The sequence below is a fragment of the Microcaecilia unicolor genome, chromosome 4 (assembly GCF_901765095.1).
Source record: "Microcaecilia unicolor chromosome 4, aMicUni1.1, whole genome shotgun sequence".
NCBI lineage: Eukaryota > Metazoa > Chordata > Amphibia > Gymnophiona > Siphonopidae > Microcaecilia > Microcaecilia unicolor.
Window position 1 is genome coordinate 265,389,533 of NC_044034.1, and position 21,732 is coordinate 265,411,264.

At 41.1% G+C, this 21,732-nt stretch overlaps 1 protein-coding gene across 1 annotated transcript in view; it reads right to left on the reverse strand.

The window, feature by feature from the left end:
- TMEM255B (transmembrane protein 255B) overlaps positions 1 to 21,732 on the reverse strand; it is a 166,316-nt gene that overhangs the window by 80,775 nt on the left and 63,809 nt on the right. The window contains exon 4 of the mRNA XM_030199567.1: positions 1,004 to 1,093. Coding sequence (XP_030055427.1) covers positions 1,004 to 1,093 — 90 coding nt within the window. The remainder of the gene's footprint in view (positions 1 to 1,003; positions 1,094 to 21,732) is intronic.

Here is a 21,732-nt window from a genome sequence, read left to right on the forward strand (position 1 = left end):
ATCCCATGCCTACATATCTCAGTTTATTTATGAGCCTCCTATATGGGATAGTATCAGTACCATTACTAAAATCTAAGAACATTACATCCAATTCCCCCCACCCCCATCCTATATAATTCTCTTTTCACCAATTGCAAAATTCAGTTTTATTTGACATAATCTTCCTCTGGTAAAACCACGCTGGCTTAGATCTGCAACTATCAGGATCTAAGATGCTTTAGTTGTTTTTTGTTTCATTAGAAGACTTCACAGTAATTATTTTATTTGTAAAATTTGATTAACCATAATTCAACTTAAGACCAATCCACCACTAATGTTTATAATGTCCAACCTCCTCCCTATTAACACTTTTACAAGTAGAGACAATACCACCTTCTCCAGGAATACCAAGAGAGAGTTGGAGACCCTGTCCCTGCAGCTACTCCTCCTCCTCTGCATGTACATTTCCTGTTCAGAGTGTAATCGCACAGCAGGAGTAGAGGGCAGAGAGGATATCTACATGGACAGGAAACTGAACATTTTCTGTGGCCTTGCATTCTGTGCTGCCACTACTACAGCAGAATAAGGTGGGCCATATAGGCCATGACCCTACCAATATGTTGTCCATCAAAGCATCGACTAGAGGGCAAAGCTAGAGATTGTTTTTTTTTTGCCCCTTCCAGCCAAAAATGTGTTCCTCTACCCCTATGTTACTACACTATTGCAGGCCAATAGAATGGATAAGAAGGACACCTGTATATCTATGGTGGAGGTGGAGGAGGTTTAAAGAAAGGGATTTTGCAGAGATGAATAGGGTCCCAGTAAAGAATACCATTCTTGGAATTGATTGGATATATATGAAGGGGTGGTGAATGCTGATTTGCCTATACTGGGCACCCTTTCACTGAATCTGATAGAAAGTGATGAGCAGGGAACTAAAACTGCCATTGGCAAAAAACAAACAAACAAACAAAAAAAAACAACAACTTTGTAGTGAAGAGAAAATCTGAGAGGCAATACTTACTATATGCCGTGCGGCAAACACTCCATCGACTATCGCACAACAAAATGCTGCAACCACTCCAAAGCTGATGAACACTATGGATGCTACCAACTGAGGGGGAAAAAAAGATTTGTTTTACAACTTTTTAGCACACATACAACAAAAAAAAAAGCATAGTTCAAAAATATTAAGTTAGTGAAGTTAAAATGTTCTTGTGACCTTAGATATAAAAATTCATTCAATGTGCATGTGCAAATTATTATAGTGACAGAAGCTAGATAAATTGATAAGGCTTAACTCTTTCCTTAGAAAACACAAAAATGTTCCCGCTGTTTGACTCAGTGATGATGTCTCTCATCCAATCTCAGATAAGCATGTGTTAAGTTTCTCAAGGATTGTGCTGCCATCAGCTCATCAAAGTCTGTAAAGTATGGCACTTATAATTTTTGGCACAACAGAAACTTTCCAAACAATTGTTAATACTCTACTCCCATTGATCATCCATGATTATCTGTACTGTGAGAGCAGATGTATGTCTCTTTTCTTACACATTTTAATGTGCAATTTTTTTTCAGAATTTTTGAAAGCAATTCCTTTCGTCCAACTGTTGCTCACCTATCTGCGCCCTTTATCACTCATCCCTAGATCTCCTTTACCACCGTTTATCCCTTCATCTCCTTCCTTTTCAGTGCTCAACCCACCTCCTTCTGTTTCTCACCCATCCATCTCCTTCATCGTAACTCATCCTTCAATGTCCTCTCAATTTTCCACTTCTATCCTCCATCTTCTCAACCCTCCATTTCCAAACTCTATGGGGTCCCATTACCAAGCTGTGGTAAAAATGGCCATGCAGTAGCAGCAGGGGGCTATTTTTGCCATGCGCCAGGGCCCTTTTTACCACAGTGGGTAAAAGGCCCCTGAAAAAGACATGGCCATGTGATAAGGTTATTGCGGTCATGCGGGGGGGGGGGGGGGGGGGGGGAAGCACTTACCACCCACTGGCGGCAACCATGCAGAAATTACCGCTGGGTAAGCGCCATGCTAGAAATTACGGAATTATTTTCCATAGCACCAGAAATGGCATATGCTGAAAGCGGAGCTACTGCCGACAGCAGCATTAGGCCGGCAGTAGTTCCGGGTTGCCACATGGCAACTCTTTAGTAAAAAGTCCACTTTGACCTTTAAGTGTCTGACTCAACAATCTCCGCACTCTTCTCCTCTGTTCTCCTCTTCATTTCTTTGGGCCACAGCAAAAGCAGGCAACCAAGAGGAACAGCAGTGATGGAAGGTAAGTAGCGGCAAACAGTGGGAGGAGGAAGGAGGCAGAGGCAACAGCACAAAGACTCTTTGATAACTGAAGTTCTGCGCTGCCCCTTCTCTTCTCTTGTATGTTTCCTATTATGAGAAGTGTGCACTGTGGGGGAGGACTTTGAACATGCATCACTGTTGTGTCCTTTTTCTGCCATAGTTGCCAGAGAGAAGGGCATGGCCTCGACTCGCAATTTTAGGGGTCCTTTTACTACGGTGTGCTGTAAAATGGCCTGCGGTAGTGTAGGCGTGTGGTTTGGGTGCATGCAGAATCATTTTTCAGCGCACCTGCCAAGAATTTCTTTTTTACATTTTTGCCAATAATGGACGTGTAGCAAAATGAAAATTGCTGCACATCCATTTTGGCTCCGAAAATAAAAATTATTTTTCAGACGCATGTATCGGACGTGTACCAAAAATGAAATTACCACAAGAGCCAAGGGGTAGCCTGGCAGTAACTCCATTTTGGCGCATGTTGGGCATGTGTAGACGCTTACACGGCTTAGTAAAAGGGCCCCCCCTAGTGTATTGGTACCAGGTAACCCAGGAAATCTGGAGCTGCAACTAATTGGTAGAAACGAAAGCAGACAAGCCAGGAGTCTCTTCTGCAGAAGCAGGGCAGAAGTAGTTTATACCATTCTATTCTGGTCACATCTGAAGATAGGACCTGTGGTATCTCAAAAGTTCATGCACAGCCACAGCTTTAGATAACTCCTGTACTGGTGTAATGAAAACACTATTACCTGCAAACAATTCCTTTTTCTCAGGACCCAGCAAGATTATCTACAAGAATTGCAATGCAAATTAATATTTTATAAAAATAGACTCAGCATCCTGAAGTCTTTACGTCTACAGTATGCACACCAGGAAGAATGTAAAAGCTTTATTTCTTTAAGATAAGTTCAGGACCCTTTAATACAGAGCAGGTTAAATGCTAGGGCTACAGTCTGTAAAGAAGATTTTATCTATGTAATGGACCTAGCAAAAAAACACTGGAGGTGATCAGACAGAACCCTCTCTCAAAACCACTACAACTTACCAGCTGCAGGTTTTATCTCTCAGGTTTATTACTGTATTCACTTCATTCCCATCTGCCATTCAGCTTAGTGATCAAGATGCGGTAAAGCATGTTCGTGACACGTTTACTACAAACTACTGGATGAATCAAAATGCAAGGGCAGAAGAGGTGCAAGCAGGCTAGGCAGTCAATCACCAGCTACTACGTCCAGAGGGACTTTCGATATTTGGCATGATCCTGACCAGGCACTGCATCTGTCACTATGGCAACCCCACAGATATAGATTAACAACTTGGACAGCTAAAGGAATAATTCAGCGCATTCTGCTTGAAGTGCTGCTGTCATTGAGAAAGCCACCTGGGCAGTCAGATGAAAAGAAAAATTCTTATTTGAAAAGGTGCGAATGAATTTAAACCCCTCTGTACCTTCTTGACTTTGTGTGACCTCATCTGATGCACCACACATTCAAGTTTTAAGTTTTAATCAAATAAATAGAAATAAATCAAAGCACAGAAAAGAAAATAAGATGATACCTTTTTTTTATTGGACTAACTTAATACATCTTTTGATTTGCTTTCAAAGGTATCCCTTCTTCTTCAAGTTGTAAAAAAGATGGCATTATTATTATTTGTTACATTTGTATCCCACATTTCCCCACCTATTTATAGGCTCAATGTGGCTTACATAGTACCAGAGAGGTGTTTGCAGACTCCGGTGTAAACAAATACAAAGTGATATTGTGGTAAGATAAAGGTCATGTGGCACAGCCACATTAGGGAATCGTACAACAGAAGAGTTGTGTTATGTCCATTACGTACTTTAGTTTTGTTGTTGCAGAGATCAGGCATTTATGTTGGATTGGTAGGGTATGCCTTTTTAAACAGGTTAGTTTTTAGTTTTTTCCGGAAGTTTAGGTGGTCGTACGTAGTTTTCAAGGCTTTTGGTAATGCGTTCCACAGTTGTGTGCTTATGTAGGAGAAACTGGATGCGTAAGTTGATTTGTATTTGAGTCCTTTGCAGCTTGGGTAGTGCAGATTTAGGTACATTTGTGTTGATTCGGATGTGTTTCTAGTATGTAGGTCGATCAAGTCTGTCAGGTATCCCGGGGCCTCACTGTAGATAATTTTGTGAGCCAGAGTACAGATTTTGAAAGCAATGCGTTCTTTGATTGAGAGCCAGTGTAGTTTTTCACAGAGGAGTTTTGCGCTTTCAAAACATGTTTTTCTAAAGATAAGTCTAGCTGCCGTGTTTTAATCTGAAGAAGAGTTGCCTTTGAAATGACTCAAACGATGTATTAAGTTAGTCCAGTAAAAAAAGGTATCTTATTTTCTTTTCTATGCTTTGATTTATTTCTATTTATTACCTTTAAAAGTGGACTAACACGGCTACCACACCACTTTACTCAAGTTTTAATCTGAAGCCATGGCTTAGGTTTGAAGGTGAGATGTTGTGTATCTTTTCACACCACTCATGAATAATTCTATACTAGCGGGTAACATGCCAGTCACTTAACAGTCCATTGACCCATAACCTCCAAAGGCCATTTTCCTGCAATTACACTGCTGTAATTTTTTTTTTTAAATCTTGTTCACATGCTGCCAGAATGCAAGATGATATTCTCATGTTTTGTTAAGAATGTGCAATATTCATTAATGCCATCTCAATCTGATTCTAATGTTGCCTATCATTATCTTGTCTCCCAGCAGTGAACCAATTTTGTAAGCCTCAGTTCCTGTCGATTTGTTTTACAACAAATCTGGATGAGAATGATCAATGTCGCTCCTATGGGGCCATATACTCAGTTAAAAAGTGATCTACTACCATAAGGATGGCTTGAGTAACAGTTACCCGAAGGAGCTGCAGAAGCTGGGGGTTTAGAGTAAGGACAAGCTCGTAGTTCAAAGGTCTGGGCCTACATTGAATCCTGCAGGCTAAGCAGGGTCAACCCTAGCTGGAGAGTGGAAGAGGGACCAGATGACACCATGCAGTGGGGAACCCTTACCACTAACCATTGAGGTGGTGATAAGAGCTCCTGTGGTAACCCATTGGTAACTGGGCAGCATATGGCTATGCTGATTGCTGATTACCACTGGGTTACTGCTGTGTAAGCCATTTCCAGGGGTTTTCTTTTTCCCCCAGAAATGGTGCGGACTCTGGGCAGAACTACCACTGGCAGCTGCCCTGATTTATCATTCAGTAAGTCCTTGTTGGGCTTACCAATGCTTTGTAAAAGGCCCCCTTAGAATATTGACGCTAACATTTTTTAGTATGATACCACATGTTTTCTTATACCTTTACAAACTATTTCACTACTGTTTCCTTGTAGTCTGGCTAAAAGGGGAAAGGGAATGGGACTTGATATACAGCCTTTCTGTGGTTTTTGCAACTACGTTCAAAGCGGTTTACATATTACATGCAGGTACTTATTTGTACCTGGAGCAATGGAGGGTTAAGTGACTTGCCCAGAGTTACAAGGAGCTGCAGTCGGAATCAAACCCAGTTCCCTAGGATCAAAGTCCACTGCACTAACCACTAGGCTACTTCTCCAAAGTTAGCATGTTATAAAAGATCACGAGAAATTTTGGTCAGACTGAGGGAGGGAGGGCAGGTTTGCCTATCCCTGGTCTGAATGCAGTAGGGAAGCTGTGTAGGTAAAACAAGGACCCTGTTACAGCACAGCATAAGAACTGAATATGGGTCCTCTGAGCTTTAGCACATTGATGCAGGTCTGCCCCATTCAAGGGTTTCTTAGATAACATGAAGCATGTTCTGAGAAAATGGAAAGTTATGACAGTCTTTATGTGTGCTTGGGCTCAGTGACCCTACGTTGGACGTATTCTTTTTCGTTTGAGTAAAACTGCCTACCTAACAGTCAACCTCTGAGACAGAGATGGAAGGAGATGGGGGAGGAGGAGGCTTCATCTTAGCATGTGCCTATTATGCCTTTTGGGTAACCCAGTACTGCAGAGAAATATTGCCAGACGTGTGTAGGTTGGAGGAAGGAAAATCCAAGACATCACCCTGCCAATATTTAAAGCAACTTAAGTGGGCAGCAGAGGCTGCCCATTCGTCATTGATCCAATTTTTATAGAAATTTCTTCACTTTTAAGAACTCATTCACTGAAAATATGTGAAAAAGCATTAAGCTAATTAGCTTTCAAACTATCAAAAATCGGAGCCTCTCCAATTCTTGACAGTCTGAAAGCTAAGTAGCTTAATGCTTTTTCATATATTTTCAGTGAATGAGTTCTTAAAAGTGAAGCCATTTCTATAAAAATTGGATCAATGACAAATGGGCAGCTTTTGCATTTGAAAAATTGTATGCATTCAGCTAGCCAGGCTTCTGAAGATCCACAAAAATGTATATAATTTATGTTCATTGGTGACATACAAAATAGGTTGTTTACAAATATTTGCTGGGAATTGTTTTGTGGATTGTTTATTGACCCCTGCATATTGAGATTTGTCCTTTCAATTGGATTTCTCTTTTAAGGTGTGACATACCCTAATATCAGAAATTGACTGTGCCCCTGATGTAGGCATTTCATTGCCAAAACATGTTGGGCATGAAATAGAACAATTGAATGATAGGACAATTGTGGCACACACCAATACCAAAGGCTGCTCTTTCAATAAAGTCATATTTACAGCCACTGGTTGGTTTATGCTTCTGCTTCTATTCCTCAGTTTGTCATTCCGAATATCAATACCCAGCAAGAAAACTCTCTGTTGCTACTTTTATTTTGTATGGCTCTTAATCCACTGATACTCTTATTAACTTCTTGGGCTATGGATTTAGTTTTAATCCTAAAGATGGTAACAATTGTATGTAGATGACATGAAGCATGGGTGCCAAGTACAATACAAATTACAGTACCCGCCCCTGGACACAATAAAGGAGCTTGTATAGTATTGGGGATGCTCAGAACCCACTGGCATCCACAGAGCTTGTTCCTATGGCTTGAAATTCTATCATGCCAGCGATCAACACTTAGCAGAACAACTCTGTCTAGTGAAAAGCTTTTCCAATGACATTAGGATGACTTTTGGATTGGATAAATCTGCTAAGGCAATTTTCCTTATAGAAAAATTGAACACAACTGAAAACATCACCCACTGGCTACCCCTGCCCCATTGGACAATCTACAGAATCATACTGTTATTATACAAAATCCACTCTTCAGGTGAACTGTCACCTCTCTCATTTACCTACTCCTTATCCAACCCACGGAACTCTTAGATCATCATTTCAAAACTGGTTAGTAGTGCCATCATTTCGAAAAATATTTCACAAACAAACTAGGAAAGCAATCTTCTCTGTCCAAGGCCCAGAACTCCGGAATAAATTACTGCAGTCCCTTTGCCACCAATCAACTCTCTAGCATTTTAAATTTGAACTCAAAACTTTCCTCTTCCTAGATGCCTAAGTAGAACTCCTGAGATACATCTACCCTGCTAAACTCATTCACATGGAGTGATCCTGGAAGACCTGCCAGATCCTACAGAATGTATTATCCTTACTCTATCCTATCAATATTGTAGATCCACCCCTCTATCTTCATAGTCTTGTCTTGTCTCCCCTAAAATTTTAGATTGTAAGCCGCCTAGATATATTGCTTGATGAAAAGGATAGAAAGCCCAGAATAAACTTGATACTTGAAACTAATGATTGTGACAAAGGAACTTGAACAGGAAGGTATATATAAATGTCTAGGGGTAGAGGAAAAAGCTACAATCCAACACAAATCACTGAGAGAAAAGATCAGCAAAGAATATTACAGGGGATTAAAATCAATACTAAGAAGTGCTTTAACAGCACAAAACAACATACAAGTCATTAATCAGATTGCAATCCCCATATTCCCATACAACTTTGGACCTGCAGACTGGCCTTATAAAGATCTTGAAAACTGGATGTATGAACAAGAAAAGTCCTTCATGCTCAAGAGGTAATTTATAAGAACCATTGTGTTCCAAGACTGTATGTTCCTGAAGCCAATGGAAATTGAAATAGATAATCCATATAGAGTTACTATTTTAGGCCTATATGATTGCTTAACAGCATCAACAGACCCAAATACATAAAAGGCCAGAATCAATAAATGGCACTCAAAATTAGGCATGGGGAAAACCTGCACTATGCGATATTATAAAGAGCACTCCGGGCTGAGCATCCTTTATAGAACAGCGCTTAGAGTGGATTTCTGCACCCAACTTTGAGCGTGAGGACTTACAACAGCTGAAACCTGGTGTTAATCTTGGTTCACAAATTGTGCGGGTAACCCCAGAATTCTATAACACTGTGCCTAAATATTTGGAATTCCCCGACCCAATACAAAAAATAAAGCTCCAATCTCAAAATTTTGTAAAATTTTGTGCTTTTGCAAAAAATGAAGAAAAAGCCCTCAGAAACCATGGATAATATATCTCAGGTTTAGTGCGTGGTTATGTTGCTGTAATAACTCACGCCAGACGGGAACCCGTTTCGCCCAAAGCTAGGCTTCATCGGGAACGGAGTGCTTTCGTTAAACTGGAATCAAAATAGAAAAGACATTGTTGTCATGAAAAGAAATAAAGCTTAAGCACATTAAGTTATAGCTCGAGGTCTGTCATACTTTAGTGGAAGCTTGCTATATTTCAAAAAAATGGCGCCTCGGCGTTCCTATGCTTCCAATTGTCTGAAATACTGATACGTGTGTTGCGTGATGACGTCGAAAAGATTCTAACCTATCAGTGAATTATAATATGTTTGGACTGCAGTACAACGTCAATAGAAATTGTACCAATCAATGGAGCTGTTAAGCCCGTTTGGCTCCAGAGTATCAAATTCAAATATCCATCTAGTTTCTCTTCTTAACAAAGCAAGTTTACGGTCCCCTCCTCTATAATGTGCTTCAACATGATCTATTGCGAAGCATTGCAATTCTTCAAATTTATGTTGGTGTGAAATACAATGTTCCACAATTGGTTCTTTGACAGCGCATCTGCGGATGTTGGATCTGTGTTCTGAAATTCTAACCCGCAATGGTCTTGTAGTCATGCCTATGTAGAGTTTTTTGCAAGGACAACTCAAGATGTATACCACATGGTTGGATGAACAATTTGTAAAGTGCACTAATTTATGGATTTTGTTTGTTTTAGGATTGATGACTTCTTTTGTCTGTTTGGTTATAGTGCATATTTGACAGTGTCCACATCTATAATGCCCTTGTGTTTTCTTGATGCTTGTGGTAAAGGGTCTTGTGTCAGCGGGACTAATGATTTCTTTAATGTTGCTTGTCCTAGCATATGCAATGCGCAAATTGACATTCTCAAATGCATTAGTGGATCTTATTATGTCCCATCTGTTTTTTATCAAATTTGAAAGGAGAGGGCTGTGTTCATTGTGTTGCATGACCATTGTGAACATATTTTCATCTGTTTGGTATGTTGGTTTGCTGGACATAAGTAGACTTCTATTATTGAATTTTGCTCTTCGATATGCTTTATTCAGAACAGTCTTAGTGTAGCCTCTCATTGATAGATCTTTCATTAGTTGTTTTGCTTGAAGTTTAAACGTAGAAGTATCTGTACAGATGCGTCTCAATCTCAGCATTTGGGAGAATGGAAGGCTGTCTTTAAGATGCCTGGGATGGCTAAATAGCTGTAATCACAATATCCAATTTACAGAACAGCATTCATCTGAATCAATACATTTTCTTGATGTTGAGGTCAATATTGTCTCCAAAAGATTTATCACAAAAGTATACAAGAAAACCACTGACAGAAACACGTTTCTGCATAACTCTAGCTGCCATCCCAGGCATCTTAAAGACAGCCTTCCATTCTCCCAAATGCTGAGATAGAGACGCATCTGTACAGATACTTCTACGTTTAAACTTCAAGCAAAACAACTAATGAAAGATCTATCAATGAGAGGCTACACTAAGACTGTTCTGAATAAAGCATATCGAAGAGCAAAATTCAATAATAGAAGTCTACTTATGTCCAGCAAACCAACATACCAAACAGATGAAAATATGTTCACAATGGTCATGCAACACAATGAACACAGCCCTCTCCTTTCAAATTTGATAAAAAACAGATGGGACATAATAAGATCCACTAATGCATTTGAGAATGTCAATTTGCGCATTGCATATGCTAGGACAAGCAACATTAAAGAAATCATTAGTCCCGCTGACACAAGACCCTTTACCACAAGCATCAAGAAAACACAAGGGCATTATAGATGTGGACACTGTCAAATATGCACTATAACCAAACAGACAAAAGAAGTCATCAATCCTAAAACAAACAAAATCCATAAATTAGTGCACTTTACAAATTGTTCATCCAACCATGTGGTATACATCTTGAGTTGTCCTTGCAAAAAACTCTACATAGGCATGACTACAAGACCATTGCGGGTTAGAATTTCAGAACACAGATCCAACATCCGCAGATGCGCTGTCAAAGAACCAATTGTGGAACATTGTATTTCACACCAACATAAATTTGAAGAATTGCAATGCTTCGCAATAGATCATGTTGAAGCACATTATAGAGGAGGGGACCGTAAACTTGCTTTGTTAAGAAGAGAAACTAGATGGATATTTGAATTTGATACTCTGGAGCCAAACGGGCTTAACAGCTCCATTGATTGGTACAATTTCTATTGACGTTGTACTGCAGTCCAAACACATTATAATTCACTGATAGGTTAGAATCTTTTCGATGTCATCACGCAACACACGTATCAGTATTTCAGACAATTGGAAGCATAGGAACGCCGAGGCACCATTTTTTTGAAATATTGCAAGCTTCCACTAAAGTATGACAGACCTCGAGCTATAACTTAATGTGCTTAAGCTTTATTTCTTTTCATGACAACAATGTCTTTTCTATTTTGATTCCAGTTTAACGAAAGCACTCCGTTCCCGATGAAGCCTAGCTTTGGGCGAAATGGGTTCCCGTCTGGCGTGAGTTATTACAGCAACATAACCACGCACTAAACCTGAGATATATTATCCATGGTTTCTGAGGGCTTTTTCTTCATTTTTTGCAAAAGCACAAAATTTTACAAAATTTTGAGATTGGAGCTTTATTTTTTGTATTAGGTTACTTATTTGCTCTTTAATCACTGCTCTTTGTTCTGTGATTTAATTCCCCGACCCACCCATGCCCCTCTCATGACCATGCCACTCTTTTGGGTTGCGCACAAGACATTTTGGGCATATGGCATAATAAAATAGCACACAGGCAGAAGTGTGGGCAAATTAATGCTAATTAAGCGCCAATGAATTCCAATTAACATCAGTAATTGGTTGTTAGCACCCAATTGATTAGTTTGCACACACATCTTGACTCTATACCCAAATCTGGGCACTCAACTTTGGACAACCTATATACAATCCAGGGGAAGAAGTGAAATGTCTAGAATGATAGTAGATGTCTAGAATCCAGCTCCATCATTAAACTTGGACGAGCACTCAAATGAATAGAAAGAGTGAGAATCAAATCAAATTAAATCAATTATTGTATACCGCTAATATCCCCTTTCCAGGGTTCAATGCAGTTTACATTCTAGGTGAGACAAAAGCCAATAATGTTAATGTGAGGTATGAGAACAATTAGAGACCATTGGTGTAATGCATGAGACCAAAAACATTATAGGAAAGAATATTGAATGATATTAGGAGGTAGAAGTCAATGGATTGTTATGAAGAGAAAGGTTTTTAGCCTCTTCCTGAACTAAGATAACTGTTTTCTGTTCTGATGGCAATAGGTAGAGAGTTCCACATTTTAACTCCAAGTACAGGAAATAGAGAGCTGAAAATCTTCTGATTTTGAATTCTCTTTTGAAAGGTGACGCTAGCATCAGTTGTTCTTTCAGTCTGTTAGACTGGACCAAACGTAGCGAAGCGGTCTTAGCAATTCAGAGATGTAATCCTGTAGGATTTGAAAAACTGAATGAGCAGCTTTGAACCTGAGTCTTTCTACTATGGGAAGCCAGTGCAGTTTGTTAAGATGAGTTGAAATGCTAGTATATCTAGTCAAGCTGTATATTAGTCTAGCAGCTGTATTCTTTATGATTTGAAGTTTCTTTTCTGATATTGACACTTAATACCAAGAAATACAATGTTACAGTGATCCAAGTGAGGTAGGACTATCATTTGTCTAGTAGTTCAAAGGCCATTTGGTTGAAGAATGATCTGACTAGATGTAGCTGCCACATTTTGAATAGTGTTTTCTTCCATAGCTGGTTAATATGGGATGAGAAGGTGAGTGAAGAATCGAGCAAGACCCCTAGTACTCTGGTTTCAGACTTGACTGTAAAGCTTTGGCCACTGGACAAAGATATTGATGATGGGACCTCAACAAGTAGCCTAGTGGTTAGTGCAGTGGACTTTGATCCTGGGGAGCTGAGTTCAATTTCCACTGCAGCTCTTTGTGACTCTGGGCAAGTCACTTAACCCTCCATTGCCCCTGGAGCACAGTGGTAGTACCTGCCCCCATCACACGCCATTTTTGGCATTCTGGATTTTAGAAATTTTCTGTGCCAGGGGCTTTCCCAGTGGAAATAGAACAGTGTTGTGCGCTGTCCAGTTACCATGGGTTAGAGCAGGAGCCCTTACCACCTCTTAAATAGGTGGCAGTAAGGGCTTCCCTGGGAAATGGCTGCACGGCAAGTGGTTAACACCTACAAACCCACAGCCAACATGTCCTTCTTTGTCACCCCCACACAAATAGAGCCAGCCCTTCCCTCTCTCTCCCCCAATGCACTCCACCAGCCTTTCTATCTTTTTGTCCTCTCTCATCCAATCTACACTACCACCTATTTCTCACCTCTTCCTCTCCACACATATACAGTCAACCCACCTCTCTCTTGTTCCCCTGTGCACATCGTCATCTGTTTCTGTCCCCCCCCCCCCCCACTCACATATGTACAGCTAACATGTCCCTCTTTGTCTCTGTCCCTCTTCCCCACACAGATACAGCTAGCCTGTCCCTCTGTCTGTGTCTCCCCTCCCCCCCCCCACATACACATAGAGCTAGCATGTCCCTCAGAATCAGCATATCCCTCTATCTTTTCCTTCTCCAGTTAACACTTTTTCCCTCCCTGGCATAGCACCCTACACAGACGGTGCTATTGTTTTCCTTCCAGTACTCCATACAGGCAGCATTATTTTTCCCCATAAAACTCACCATACAAAGGCATTTCTAATTCTAGTCATCTCACTAACACAACATAAACCTTCTCAATATCAGGCATATTGTGAAATGTATACAACTCTACAAAAAAGTCACTCTTGACCTAGAGCAAATCTACCATGGCCACACTAAGTTCCAAAATAAGGACTCTATCTACAAAAAAGCAGTGAGCTTGGCATTGAGTTTTGGAGCCCCGTCCCAAATTTCACCCATGAACCTCATCCATGTCTAACACCAGCTCTTCCAGAAACTGACCTTTTCTAATCACCAAATAGAAAATAAAATTATTTTTCTACCTATATTGACTGGTCATTTAAAAAAAAATTGTATTGGTCCTATTTCTAGTTTCTGCTTTCCTCTGTCTTCTCTTAACTCTCTTGCCAGGGTCTTCTGCCTATTTGACATTTCTTTCTTCTCCATATCCACCTTACCTCTATGTCTGTGTCCCTGTCCCTATCCTCCACTCCCCATGTTCAACATTTTCCTTCTCTGTGTCCCTATCTTTGCATGTCCATTATCTCCCTTTTGTTTCCGTATCTTTTTTCCTGTTTTAGGATCCCTATGCCTTCCTGTATCCAGCTTCTCTCCTCTCTCTGCCTTACACAACAGGGCACAGTATCTTTCCTATCCTTCCCACATGGTCCATCATCTCTCTGTCTCTCTCTATCTTCTACCCACCATCCAGTATCTACCCCTTCTCTCTTCCCTTCACTCCCCCCCATATGAAAGCATATCTCTCTCTCTTCCCTCCATTTTCCTCAGTCCCACATCTCTCTCTTTCTCTCTCTCCCCATTATAGTTAGTACATAAGTACATAAGTAATTCCATACTGGGAAAAGACCAAAGATCCATCGAGCACAGCATCCCGTCCCCAACAGCGGCCAATCCAGGTCAAGGGCACCTGGCAAGCTACCCAAACGTATAAACATTTTATACATGTTATTCCCGAAATTGTGGAGTTTCCCAAGTCCATTTAGTAGCGGTCTATGGACTTGTCCTTTAGAAAACCGTCCAACCCCTTTTTAAACTCTGTCAAGCTAACCGCTTTCACTACGTTCTCCAGCAACGAATTCCAGAGTTTAATTATGTGTTGGGTGAAGAAAAACTTTCTCCTGTCCCTTTATTCCTTCTCCTCATCCTCCAGCATCACTCCTGTCCTCCTCCTTTCTACAGGTCCAGCATCTCTGCTGCCCCTCCCCCTCCCTCTTGTGAAACCAGCATCTCTCATGTCTTCCTGTCCCCTGCGAGTCTAGCATCTCTCCTGCTGTCTCCCTTCAGGAGTCCAGCATATCTCATGCCTCCTCATGCAGCAGAGCTTCCTCTCTCCCCTCACGAGTCTAGCACCTTTCCCGGTCTTCCCACTGCTGCCTTGTGGTCCTTCAAACCTGTTTCCTTCTCTGGCTGCAGCAGTGATAAACACATACCGTCTGCAGCTGGCCCTGGAGCCTTCTCTACTGCATCTTGCCAATGCATGGCTACAGTGTTTGGTTAGTTTTAGTCTGGGAGTGGGTTGTGGTGTTATGGAAAGTGGATAATCACATATTTGGGTCACGGGTTCTTTGGGAGGTGGTGAGCTGGTTGATTTTAGGTTGAACTTAGTTGATGAGCTATGGAATTAAATGTTATAAATAAAATATATGCAAAACCAATGAGCCTCTAAGGTGATACTTTAAATCTGACAGCAATTTGAACAGCCTGACATACTTTAACTGATCCTCTATGGTGTTGTGGTGTTGTGTTCTCATTTTTTTTCATCAAAACTGTATGAGCCAGCTCTGTGGGTGCCAGTGGATGCTGAGCGCCCCCATTTTGAGCAAGCTCTGTCACTATGTCCAGGAAGGGTAATTTGCATGTGGTGGTCCACAGAATGGTAAAACAGGGCTTTTTTTGAGGGGGTACTTGGGGGTACTGAGTACGGCACCTTTTCCATTGTCTGCTAAAATTGACCCATGGAACCCAAGTTTTAATGCTAGACCTCAGGGTCTACACACCAATTCTGTCTCGTCATAGATTCTGTGACTGGTTGCAGGTGGCCTGGCTATTATGGGGTGGGCCCCTCACTGATCGCCCCACTCTTGAAGGGTCGCCAAGCATTTGAGTACCGGCACCTTTTTTTGCTAGAAAATATACACTGGGCAAAAAATTCCTGCAAGTTTTAGGTCTTTTACTAAAGAGTAGCATATATTATCAGCCACAGGGCACATTTTATTTTATGCTGCAGATAACATACGCTCATTTTTTTAGTTTAAACCCCCCCCCCCCTTAAAAAAGTCATATTCTCCACATCAAAAATAAATTCTCCTTCAGTGCCCAAGAATAAAATTCTAGAAAGTCCTCAAATGAAGTAGAATTTCCACAAGTCTAAATAACCCCTAACTCAGTCAATATAATTTCAGAAAGGTTTAGTTAAAATGCTGGATGCATGCTGGTTGGCGGCATATTTTAGCATAAATTCAGGCGAAAGAATCTTTTCCTCTGAATGACCTTAAATCTCTTATCTTCCGATAATATGCTGCTTTATCTATTTTTATGAGATCCCACAAGGCTGCTTAGTAACTGCATTACAGTAAAACTGTTTGCAAACACTGATGCTCAAAATGCGGAAGCAGAAGACGTAAATTACCAGTTACAGCAATCGGAGGCAAAATAAATCATTTATAATGAGACCTCGACATTTATTTTGTGCCCAAAATGCGACGGCTGTTTCCTTACAGCAAGGTCTTGGGAATGTGTTCATTGTAGTGTAACTGTTATTAAAGCCAGATGTGCTGTTTAACGGAATAGAGTTTGCTTCAAAACTGTTCTTATTTTTGTCTTAAGCAAAAGTCTTAAAGGGTTTATGATTGTCATAAAATAATCCTCAAATGAAGGTGGAAAAAGTAATTTCTAATTTATAGTCATGTTCATGAATGAATTAGTTTTGGTATAAACCCGTATCTATAGTGCAGCTTGATGCTGGTTGAACTAATCGTTATTAACAATGGACACTGCCAAGCTATACCTTGTTCTGTTTGATACGGATTACCTAAAGAAGGCAAAAATTGTGCCCAATATTCAATGGGATTCATCTGGGTAAAAGCAGTTCCTACTCAGATAAGTCCCACTTACTGGGCCATACCTGAATTTTCAGCAGCCCTTACCCAGATATGAGGGAATTCTATAAATAATGTTCAAAAATCAGCATGAAAAGAAATCTGTGGTAAGTGCTACTGCGCACAGAGCTGATTCCCATGCCTATCTTTCAGCGCCAGTCCTACACCTGCTGGCACCCAGGTTAGGCAAGCTGAGGCAGTATTCTGTAATTACATGGGTAACTTTCTGGAATGACAACAAAAGTAACAACTCTGGGAGTATATGAAAGGAGATCCCACACAGATAATTATCCAGGAAAAAAACACCTTTAGTGGCACCAGGGCCACATTTCGGCAAGACAAACCCGCCTGCCTCAGGGGTCGTAGAAACACTTGTAGGTGTTTTATATGGTACAAACATATAATCCTGGAGCGAATAGCATATGCAAATGTAGACGAACACAGTTCACAGAGTGGTGAAAGAAATAGCAAAGCTTGAAAAAGCCGCAATAAACAATGTCGTCACAACAGGACACCATGCTTAAAACCAATCGATACAAAACACCTACAAGTGTTTCTACAACCCCTAAGGCAGCTGGGTTTGTCTTGCCGAAACATAGCCCCGTGTCTGGTCCATATTAATAAAGGTGTTTTTTTCCTGGATAATTATCTGTGTGGGATCTCCTTACATATACTCTCAGAGCTGTTATTTTTGCTGTCTTCTCGACTTTTTTTGTGTGACGTTTGGATTTTCATAGAGGTGGTCTCCTGTTGTTTTCTGTTTTAACTTTTTGGACCACCCCAACATGCCCATGTCCCTCCCATGACCACACCCCATTTTGAGTTGCTCCTATGGGAGTTAGGCACCCTGCCTTATAGAATAGTGTGCAGCCAGACGTGCACTCAAATTCTAATGTTCCAATGAGTGCACATTACATCAGTAATTGGTTGTTGGTGGTTAAGAGCTCATTAACCAATTAATTTGCGCATACATCTTGGCAGCATGCTCAAATTTAGGCACGCAATTTTGGGTGCCATATATAGAATCTGGGGGGTAGTGCAGTGGAAAATGAAGTCAGACTCTCTTGGCACTACCCAGGCAGTGCTGGGTGGTCCTGGAGTGAAGTCTGGGTGGAACTGGTAGTTAACTGATTGGCGGCAATAATCAGTCTACTAATTAAAGACTGGCTTAACTTTATCCCGCTAGCTATCTAGATACTGGTCTATCACCGGTACTGGACAAGCATTGTCAGCCATATTATATCTGGATATTCAGTGCCAGATTCAGGGTATGGCCTGGAGCTGAAGATGTGGGTAGAAAAAGTCCGTGACAGCTGGAGTTAAAAAAAATATTGACTGTCACAGGCTGAATATTGACTCGATTATTCTACAAATTGAGCATGCAAAATCCATAGCTTTCAACTTCAAGGGGTTTGGATTTAAGAGGGTCAGGGGCATGAACGGATCAGAGGCATGCCTAGTATTATGTGTGCAAGTTATAGAATATTCTCATTTATGCATCAGACAGTAGTTAGGCACAAACATTTACACCAGCCATTAAGTTAGGCATGTAACTGTGGACTTACACTAATTTTCTATAATGGTAATAATGCACATAACTGCCAATATGGAATTCAAATATGGAATTCATTCTTAGCATGCATCGTTCCAGCATCTAACTGTAGGTGATCTACAAAACATTACCCCATTAGCTTATGGGCCTGTGTAAAAGGCTTCAACAAATAGCATGGGTGCATCAACATTATCAGCCAATACATTTACCACAATCCCACCTGACTCTTCATCACATCAGCAATCCTCCGATCATCACCCTAGTCATATCAGCAACCCTCATGAGTCACATCAGCAACTTCCCACCTTCCCCCATCCCAACCCTCCTTTCCCTATATCCCCTTGAGGAGGCAGATAACCCTTCCTTACCTTCCCTGAAGACCCCTGGTACCTACTGGGGTTCTCTGGTGTCTAGATGCTAAATGCCAGGGACAAAATGACACTGGATGACCCCTAGTGTTAGTCTTGCCATGTTATTGCTGGGTGTCAAGTTGCTTAATAAGGACTTTTTGTTTGGCAGATGGACCCCTAAGTACTACAAATCTACTGCTAGGCGTCAACTGGTGCCATTTTGAACCTGGCACTGGGGATTGCTCCTGCCCCTAGAGACCAGGGAAATCCCCAATAGGTCCCGGGGATCTTGAGGAGAGAGGAGGGTTTTGAGGGGTGGTGGAGGGAGGGTTGGGATTGCTGATGTGATTTGAGTGGGAGGAGGTTGAGGGAGAGGTGCTGATGTGACTCATGGGGGGTAGAATTGCAGCTAGGGGGATCAGGTGGGTTTAATGTTCTACCTATGGTGCCACAGTTGCACATAACCCTGCCCAATGAATCCTGGGATGCGCTGGGCAGGGCTTCCATACCATATAAGAGAGAATCTCCCTTATATGGTAGAGAAGCCCCACCCAGGGCATCCCAGGATGCAATGGGCAGGGCAGAGCGCTTCCATTTTGGAGGTGGTGCTGGAAGGAAGAGGGAGTGCTAAGGGTGTCCTTTCAGCTGCTAGAGTACACTTTGAATGAAGAGTGTAACAGAGGTTATAATGTATTACATTGTCTCAACTCTCAGTGAAGTTTACGTTAACTAAAAAGTAGCATTCAGATTTCTATGTGTATTGCAGTCCCCAGGGGGAGATAATCAGAGCAACCAGCCCAGGCTTCACACTTTAGAGGGATCCATGTTACTGTGGTATCCCTGCCCTTAACAACTTCCTATTCTTGAGACAAGGAGTTGCAGTGGCCTGCACAGCAACGGAGGTGCCAGGTAATATGACAGATGGTCCAGGTAAGCACCCCCCCTTGTTCTTCAGTTTTAGGCAGCCGCCTGCTCCATTGATCCCACCCCATCTATCTATGAGGCTTGACAGAGCAAGGATCAGTAGGAGAGAGAAAGGTTAGATTGAAAGATAAAAAGGAAGTGGAAAAAAAGAGGAAATAAGAAGGAGAATGAAGAAAGGGATCATGGGATGATAGAGTGAAGAAGAAAGAACGGAAAGACTGGTAGAGAAATGTGGATAGAGCTATTAAAAGGCAGAGAAATTGCAACCGATAAGAAATATTATGAGACAGTGAGTCCCTGGACTCTTCCACCTGCTCACCCTGCATTGAACTAGTGTTCAGCTCCCCAAACACAAAACCCTTGCTCCATCCTTGCTTTGGCACTTGTTGGTAGTATTATGTGGCCTTGGTCTGAGAGTTAAAAAGCCAGTACTAGTAGTTTAATTTCCATTCTCTAATCAGAAAAAAAAAGACTTCAGAATGCTTAGTTCATTAAAATCTACAGCCCCAGGCCTATGGTACTAGTGCTTCATGGACTAGGTAGATTTTTCTTTTCTGTTTTTCATTAGATATTTTCATTTTTAATTACTGAGTGTGAGCAGATTGTTCTTTTCCAATAAAAAAATAAAGCATTATGCTGAGAAAAATAAAATGGATTGACTGACCTATACAAATGGGAAGCAGGACTGTGCATGAAAAAAGATAGCATTGTTTTTTTGTTTCATTTTTCATTTAATTTTGTTTTGAAAAGTATATTATTTCATGTGTTTCATTTTCAGTGTGCACTATTTTGTACAATACTTTATAGTTTATTAAAATTTACTATACCGTTCAACTTGCAGACCTCAGCGGTTTACAAAACGAAGGGTACATAAATAGGCAGAAAGGAATTTTAATATGAGACAGGAAAGGAATAAACCATTCACACATAAGAAGAATGTATAAGCTAAAGAGCAGCAACTAGGATGGGTCATAAAAGGCAAAAGGGAAAAAACGGGGGGGGGGGGGGGGGGGATGAGAAAGGAAGGAAGGAAGGAAGAGGAAGAACAGTCGGGAGTCTGAATTTTGATTCCTCCTATAGTGGATCAGGGAACATTAAAGGCCTGATTAAAAAGCCAGGTTTTTTATAGCAGTCTTGAAATTTTTAAAGGACGATTTGGCATGAATGGTCAGAGGAAGAGAATTCCAATGAAAAGGAGTGGCGAAGAAAAAGGCATGATGTCTAGTAAATTCTTTTGGGCTTGGGAACAAGGCAATGATCATTAATTTATTGCAGAAGATGGGTAGGAGAATATGGAATGGTCAGTGATGCTAGGTAGTCTGGAAGACCCAATCTGTGGGCTTTGAATATCAGCATGAGAAACTTACTACTGCTACTAATCATTTCTATAGCACTACTAGACATATGCAGTGCTGTACACATTATATGCAAGTACTTTCTCTGTCCCTAGAGGGCTCACAATCAAAGTTTTTCTACCTGGGGCAATGGAGGGTTAAGTGACTTGCCCAAGGTCACAGGGAGCTGAAGTGGGATTTGAACCCAGGTTACCAGGATCAAAGCCTGCTGCACTAACCATTAGGCCACTCCTCCCTCTGTTTTTCAATAGGGAGCCAATAAAATTTCTGAAATAAGGGGGAACACATGATCATAGTAACATAGTAAATGACGACAGATAAAGATCTGTACGGTCCATCCAGTCTGCCCAACAAGATAAACTCATTTTACATGGTATGTGTTACTTTATATGTATACCCAAGTTTGATTTGTCCTTGTCTTTTTCAGGGCACAGACCGTAAAAGTCTGCCTGGTACTGTTCTTGTACTAAGTTCTGAAGCTAACGTTGAAGCCCCTTAAAATTTACACTCCAGCACATCCCTATCTGTTCAGTCACGATCAGGGCATAGACCGTAGAAGTCTGCCCAGCTCCCATTTTGTTTCCCAATTATCGGTGTCGCCACCCAATCTCTGCTAAGATTCTGCGGAACCATTCCTTCTAAACAGGATTCCTTTGTGTTTATCCCACGCATGTTTGAATTCCATTACCATTTTCATCTCCACCACCTCCCGCGGGAGGGCATTCCACATATCCACCACCCTCTCCGTGAAAAAATACTTCCTGACATTAGTCCTGAGTCTGTCCCCTTTCAATCTCAATTCATGTCCTCTAGTTCTACCATCTTACCGTCTCCGAAAAAGGTTCATTTGCGAATTAATACCTTTCAAATATTTGAACGTCTGTATCATGTCACCCCTGTTTCTCCTTTCCTCCAAGGTATACATGTTCAGGTCAGAAAGTCACTCCTCATACGGTT